Raw genomic sequence first — 7267 nt, 5'->3', positions numbered from 1 at the left:
CCTTTACATGCGGATAAATATGGAAACTAGGAATTATATACATTATGTGGTTGTATCTTTTGCCAAAAGCAACGGACAGTTATAGTTTATATCTTTTTTTAATATCACTTTACATAAACGAATGGAACAGTTTGACACGCAGATCCAGGCTCGTACTATACGAATTCTTGACAGGACGTGAAACAACATTTTACTGCACTAAAGTACTCAGACTTTGGGACGAAATGTTTGCACTTTATACAAAAAAAGCACATTAATACCAATAATATTCGGTTAGGTCGACGTGGAGACTGTAATCGTACAAAGTAATTCACATTTTGGTACACATTTACTAGAACATTCTTGCCATTCAGTACAAACAGTTGGCTTTCGGCCGCCCACCCCTCCCCCTCCCCCCACCCACCCTGCCCCTCCCCCCACCCCAATGCAAAGACCACAACGCCACAATCCCACCCACCCTCTCCAACCGAGATATAACTATTTACAGAATTCAACAGTACAGTTTTAAGCTAATAATTCTGTATTTACAAGAGCACAAAGAAAAAAAAAGCCGAAGCCCCAGAGAGCCCGTTCCGATCCAACAAGAAACTGGCGCTCGGGGTTGGCGGCATTTGGTCAGGCGGCCTCCTCCCTCTCGACCCCCTACCGCACCTTGGGTACCAAGCCTTTGCCAAAAAAAGAAAAATTCTGAAAGCGAAAGGAAATTTTTAAAAGATTGATGCTTCCTCTCTTACTTGTCCTGGGTCTATTGGCAGATTTTTAAAAAAGGATTGCGGGGTCTGTGGGGCTGTTTCGATTCGCAGGGTTCTTTCAGTAATGTTGTGTTTACGTGTGTGATCAGTCTCTTAAATAGGGTTTTGTTCGGTGTTTTGTTTCTGATTTTAAACGTACCATTCGTTAAAATTGGAAGAGAGTGCGCTGTGGCCAGCTGTGTGGTGGACCGCGGAGGAGGAGGGCGATAAGGAGCTGGTGGTCGGGTTGTCTGTGGAGGGAGACACGATGGTGGGAGGCGTGGAGGACTCGTAGCCTGAGCTGGCGGCCGGAGAAGGCTGCGAGCCCTGCGAGGAGGATTCGTGGACCTGCAGGAATAAAGTCGCGTTTTTACGGACATAAAGAGCCAGTGCGGCGGCTGCCTAGAGGGGCCAAGACCGCGAGTGCCCGTCCTCCTAGACCCCTTGCCAATTGCAGTAAAGGCCAGATCAGCGGAACTTGGGGCTTGGTTCCCCTGCACCGGCCTGCAGGCGCCGTGCTCCTGGGAAAGTCAGCGTCCGCAGGACTCACGAAAGAAAAATAGGTCTGGGAAGAGGGAGGCTGGATTTGAGTCCAGAGACTGCACTTTCCTTCCCCGAATTTTGTTCGCCCACATTTAGGTGAGCCAGAGCTCAGGCCTGGGCGCCGGAGTCCAACTCTACAGTTCCAGGGGGCCAGGAGCAAGGGCCTCAGTTTCGGCAGCGTCAACCCCCTGCAAAAGCCCTAGCTCTGGGCCAAATTCAGTGGCGGCCTTTGCTCGTACTCGCCTCTTTTAACTTTTATTGTGAAACCATTAATTTAAAACAGCCTTGGGCACTCCCATCCCCTTTTCCAGGTCCCGCCCTACCCTCTCGGCCCAGCTCCAAGGAGTGGAGCCTTTGCCTTCCCGTTTCCTCCGGCTCCCGCCACCGCCTGGCTGCCACTCGCCGCCCGACCCCCGGCCGAGAGCCGAGTCAGCTCCGGCCTCAAAGAGGGGCAGCGACAGAGCGGCGATTACCTTCATGTGTTTGCGCAGCGAACTGGGGTGCGTGTAGGACTTGTCGCACATCTTGCAAAGATAGGGCTTGTCGCTCGTATGCACGTGCATGTGCTTCTTGCGGTCGCTGCTGTTGGCGAAACGCCGGTCACAGCCCTCAAACTCGCACTTGAAGGGCTTCTCCCCTGGTGCGAAAGGAGAATCAGAGGGGTCCAATTAGAAAAAATTCCACGGCCGCTTTTCAAAAACTAAACAAATGAAAAAATAAAATAAAACAAAAAGCCAGCAGCCCAGGATTAGCACTTTGCAAGCTTAAAAACCCAGAACGTCAATAAATTCATATATCTGCAGCGGAATTATAAATATCTTAACTCTATTTTAATCTCTAATACAATTAGATCTACATTTTATTTTTAGGTTTAAAAAAATTAGTAGGAGGAGGAGTCGGTTTTTAGCATCAGGGTCTGGAAAGCCGTGTTAACCAGAGCTATACACACGATTTCAGATTACTTCTACCTGGCTCCGGGTTTCTAGTTTTCACGTTTGAGGCTTATTCTCCTGCCCTATTGCTTTTCTCTCCTCCTCCTGCCCCCTCCCCGACGCTCCGCAACCCCTCATCGCCTCCTCCAACCCACCCCACTCCCTACAGACACTCACATTTTATGGCAGAATCTGTGGGGGAGAGAACTCAACGCCGCCAATTCTCCCCTGACTCGGCGTTAAACCCAAAGTCCCAAGCATGGTCCTCAGACCTCACCCGGATAAATCAGAATAGGAAAGGAGACCCAATTCCTGGCTTCGTGGGCGCAAGGGGCCCAGAATGTCTTGCCTGATGCCAGACTACAACCCTGAGCTCACGGGAACTTTTTTTTTTTTTTTTTTTTTTTAACTATTCCAGACCTGTGTCTTGATTATTTTTAAAGGCCAAAGCTGGGGATCCGGTGTTTTGAAAACCACCCTCATGGAGTCTAATAGACAAAAAGGTCTTCCTCGCTTTGCTTGGACTTTCTCCACCCCTCAAGCCCACGCTTAAAACCAGTCACTACTAAAATTGAACTCTTCAAATGTGCATAAACTTCAAAAGCCTCCTTAATCCCAAATTATTTCCTTTCCCCCTTCTGTCTCAACTATTTCTGTCTCTATTTTGTTTTTTTCTGCACCCCCTACCCCGCTCGCCTCAATTTCCTCAGCTCTTTCCTTTGGCAAAGTCCTCAATGAAGCACCTGGAGAGAGATGTTAGCAGCAAGCAAGCGTTTAGATTTGTCTGCAGCCTGAGCAGCTGGCGCCTCCGCAGCTGCCCGGAGTCAGCCACTTTCCCCGGCTTCGAAAGCACCAAGGTCTCCGCCAAACCAGGTTTGGCTTCCTGTTCTCCGGAACTTTTTTGTTCCTCATTTTAAAAATCTATATCTCCAGATCCTTCTTGTCCGCCCTCTGTTTTATTTTGTTTTTTCGTAATTTCAATCCCCAAACTAAAAATCAGCGCACACTTTCCCTGCCTGCCTGCCGGAACCTGACGCCCGGATCCCACCGAGGCTCATCTGTGCGACCTGGCCGCTGACTTTCGGATTTTGGGTCCCAGGCCCAAGTGGGATGGGTAGGGGTCCTACAGCGGTTTCCGTACCTGTGTGCGTCCTTTTGTGGATCTTTAAGTTCTCGGAGCGCGCGAAGACCTTGCCACAGCCAGGGAAGGGGCAGGGGAAGGGCTTCTCGCCCGTGTGCACGCGGATGTGGTTAACCAGTTTGTATTTAGCTTTGAAGGGCTTGCCCTCGCGCGGACACTCCTCCCAAAAGCAGATGTGGTTACTCTGCTCCGGGCCACCTACGTGCTCCACGGTGACGTGCGTGACTAGCTCGTGCATGGTGCTGAAAGTTTTGTTGCACGACTTTTTGGGGTTGGCCAGCTGCTCGGGCTCGATCCACTTGCAGATGAGCTCTTGCTTGATGGGTTGGCGCATATAGCGGAAGAAGGCGCCGGCGCCGTGATGCGCGGCCATGTTCACGTTCATGGGCCCGTAGCCGTGCAGCTGCGGTGCAGCATAGTGCTCGGAACGCGGGCTGGTCACCTGGCCGTACTGCTCGGGTCGTGGGTACATGTCCCCCGAGAAGCCGAGCCTCATCTGCCCGTTGACCACGTTAGGCGACGCGTGACCGGCAGCCTGCTCGTGAAGCCCAGGGAAGAGGAGGTGGCCCGCGGCGTCCGTGTGGCCGTGTGGGCCCCCGAAGCCCCCGGCCGATGCAGCGAAGAGGCTGTGCTGTGCGCTGGCTGCCGCCGCCGCGTCGCCAAAACCCCGGTTGCGGAACAGAAAGTCCCGCGTGGAGTTGAAGGCTGCGCTGGAATAGGAGCCGACGTGGCCGGGGTGATGGTGATGACCCAGGGCCGCAGCTGCTGCGTAGCCCGGCGCCTGCGACGTGAAGGCCGTCTGGCCGGCCGAAGCCAGCTCATGAGAACTGGGGTTGAGCTTGAAGGCGCCCATGCCGTCGGCGAACGGGTTGATGCCCAGGCCCACGTCTCGCTCGGCCACGTCGCCCGCGGAGTGGTGGCGGGACGCGCCAAAGGTGGTCACGCCGATCGCTGGGTACTGGGGGCCGGCGTCCAGGAGCATCGTGGCTGCTCGGGGCGAGCCCCGACCTCCCCCGCCCCCCCCCACCCTCGCCAGCCGAAGAGGGAAAATCGGGAGGAGGAGGAGGAGGAACGAGAGGAGGAGGAAGAGGAGGAAGAAGAGGAGGAGGGAGGGGGAGTCGACCCACCTCGTGAAGTCCTAGCCTGCAGGCAACGGCGCGGCGCGCCGGGGCCCTGGCCCGGCCAAACGCAAAGTAGCAGGACGGCTGCGGGCCGCGAGTAAGGCAAGCTCCAGCGCCCGCCACGCAGACCCTGCCGGCCCGGCTCACACTTTCTCGCCGCTCAGTCTCTGCCGAGAGGGCCGCGTGTCAAGGCTGCCCGGGGAAAGGCATGGAGCATCTCAGCCCCCCAAAAAAACTTCCTCCTGGATTTGTAGCATAGAGGAATGTGAGCGCCAGAACCGCGGTTGCTTCTCCCTCTCTCCGCCGCGCGCCGCGCGCCGCGCGCCGCGCGCCCCTCCTCAATTCTCCACTAGCCCCTCGCTCTTTCTTTTCTCTCTATCTCCTTTCTCTCAGGCTCGCCTCCTTGCTCCTTCACTCTCCTTTTTTCCCTCTCTGCTTTTTGCAAAAAAAAAAAAAAAAAAAAAAAAAAAAAAAAAGTGGGTGGGGGGAGAAGAAAGAAAGAAAAAGCTAAAGAAAAGGCGCAAATCATGCACAATATTGTCTTTTGCGGTTTATCTTCCTGGGGAGAAACTTTCACCTCCTCAGCCGGGCGGTGAGCGCGAGACTGATAGCAGCAATCATTCCTGCAGATAAATGAATTGAAAGGACGACACCGTCCCCCCCTTGATGAATGGGAGCAGGGGGAGGTGTCACGTGCTGCGGACGCTGGCGCCCATTGGTGCGCCTGCACTCCCCCCGCCTGCAGCCGCCGCGCCAACGGAGGGCGCGCCGAGGCGCCGAGCGCAGCTCATTGGCCCGCCCGCCTCATCAATCCCAGGTATTGTAAAGCGCTTGACATCCCCTTTTGACAAACCAGGACTGCCAGGAGAAGCAACTTTTTTTTAGCCAAATTTTTTCCCTCTTCTCACGGAATTTTTTTTTTTTTTTTTTTTTTTTTGCCACGATTCCTTTCCTTCTCACAGTTGTATGCATTCCTCCTCCTTCCTTGCCCCCCCCACCCCACCCCCGTGCGGTTCTTCCCCAAACCTACTCTTCGCTGAGAGATTAGAGACTTCGGGCGTCTCCTGGCGCAGGAGGCGGGGATGGGGCTGGTAAACACAGCAAAGGCACTTCCAGAATGTCCCGATTCAGCAACTTTCTTTTCTTTCTTCCCCCGTTCCCCCCATTCAAGGGCAGCAAAAAAGGCTTTTGTTATTTGCTCCTTTTGAAGTTTGTTTCCCTCTTGCTTAGTCCCCGTCCCGTTTATAATTTAAGATCTTGGGAGCACACGGGCACTATGCTCTCTTTACAAGAAATGCAATTTCTCAGTGTAACCGGTAGCTTCTGTATTCTTCGCTTTTATCTAATCAGACTTCCTGCACCACCGCACCCCCCCAAACACACACACACACACACACACACACACGTGGATGAAAGCGCTTAAGTTCCCAGGTTATTGAGGTTGTAATTTTTTAATGGCAAATTTGAAACGTTGTTGACAATTTCCTTTTCTTTTTCGCTTTCTTGCCTTTTCTCTTTTCTCTCTTTCCCTAGTCTCCCTCGACTGCCTCCGCTAACTCTGTCTCTCTGGTCTCCTGTTCCCTACTTGGGCCCCTTTCATTCAGGTAAAACTGTAAATTTCCCAATGCGCCATTGTTCCCTTGGGCTGCCCAAAGCTCCCTAGAGATCCCCGAATACTTTTTTGGTATTTAAATCCCCAATAGATAGGACCAATGTAAATTTTGTGACATTCAAACCTTTTCTAGTTCACAAATCAGTCACCCTTGTCACAGTTATTGAAATTCCGCAACTCGCCACACCAGGACGGTGGAAAAAGCGGGCGCGGTCTTTGTTGCCGACCAGGCTTTTGATCGCCAGAGAAAATTTACTTACCTTCAGATGAGTGAACAGAAAAAGAAATAACACTCCCTTTGATTTAGTTAGGAAAATGCAGACATTTGGATTCAGTGCAAACATACAACACTCGCTTGTTTTCGCGATGCGGCCCTCGATTAACCTGTCTTTGCCTAGCGCAAAGTCTATTCAACAACTGCGCGTAGTTTCTTTTTGTCCCGTCCACAAAGAGCCATTGACTATATATTAAAATGATTGTTGAAAGGTAGGGGAGTATGGTACTTAAAAGCAGGAAAAAAAAAAAAAATCCCTGTGACTCAATCAATTAAGCCAAGCAACATTTATGCATTTCAAAAAATGCTCGCGGATGCGGGGGGTTGTGGGGCTGAAGGTTGCATTTCTCCGCAGCTCTGTTTAAAACTCAGCAGCCCTGGCCGAGGGTTTAGCTGAAGCGTCTGCATATTCATTAGGTCTAATTATTTTCTAGTAAGGAAAACACAAAAAGCCAAGAGTCGGAATCCTTCAATTTACCCTTTGTTTCTAACTTCATTTGGCTTCTTTGCAGCTGAATCAAAGCCCTAAACTCTTTTCCAGACAAAGAAACCTCAACTCATCCTTTCACAGGCGGCCCGGTTAGGAAACTCACCAGTGCCCCAGAGAGAGGAAAATGAACATGAATGTATTTTTTTGCCCTGACGCCGGCGCTGACTGCACGGGCTGGAGGAAGGCAGGGTCAGCGTCTGCCGCTCCTCGCCTTTCTGGTTTTCTGGTCTTCTCACCGACTAGATTCTCGCTTGGGGCTGGCCAGAGGGACTGCACTTTTCATAGGATCTGCTTGCTCAAAAGTCGTCTTGGGTATCAGGGATAATTTCTCGGTGCCTGAAGGGACCTGGCTGAGCATTTGTGCTTGTGCTGGGAAATAGAAATTAGAGAGAGAGAAAAAAAAAATCAATTGCTCTATTCCCA

The 7267-nt window shown here is 51.9% G+C and overlaps 1 protein-coding gene across 1 annotated transcript; it reads right to left on the bottom strand.

Moving 5' to 3' along the window:
- Positions 1–472: 472 nt before the first annotated feature.
- On the bottom strand, positions 473–4329 carry ZIC1 (Zic family member 1). Its single transcript, XM_012437149.3, has 3 exons — positions 3348–4329; positions 1748–1911; positions 473–1079 (listed from the first exon to the last, which is right to left on the bottom strand). The coding sequence occupies exons 1-3, from the start codon at positions 4327–4329 to the stop codon at positions 882–884; spliced, it is 1344 nt and encodes a 447-aa protein (XP_012292572.1). The 3' UTR covers positions 473–881.
- Positions 4330–7267: the final 2938 nt, after the last annotated feature.

This window comes from Aotus nancymaae, unplaced genomic scaffold, assembly GCF_030222135.1.
Source record: "Aotus nancymaae isolate 86718 unplaced genomic scaffold, 86718_ANA_hifiasm-v0.15.2.pri h1tg000019l, whole genome shotgun sequence".
Taxonomy (NCBI): domain Eukaryota; kingdom Metazoa; phylum Chordata; class Mammalia; order Primates; family Aotidae; genus Aotus; species Aotus nancymaae.
Note: the sequence above shows the minus strand (reverse complement) of the source record. Positions and strands in the feature narration are given on the sequence as shown.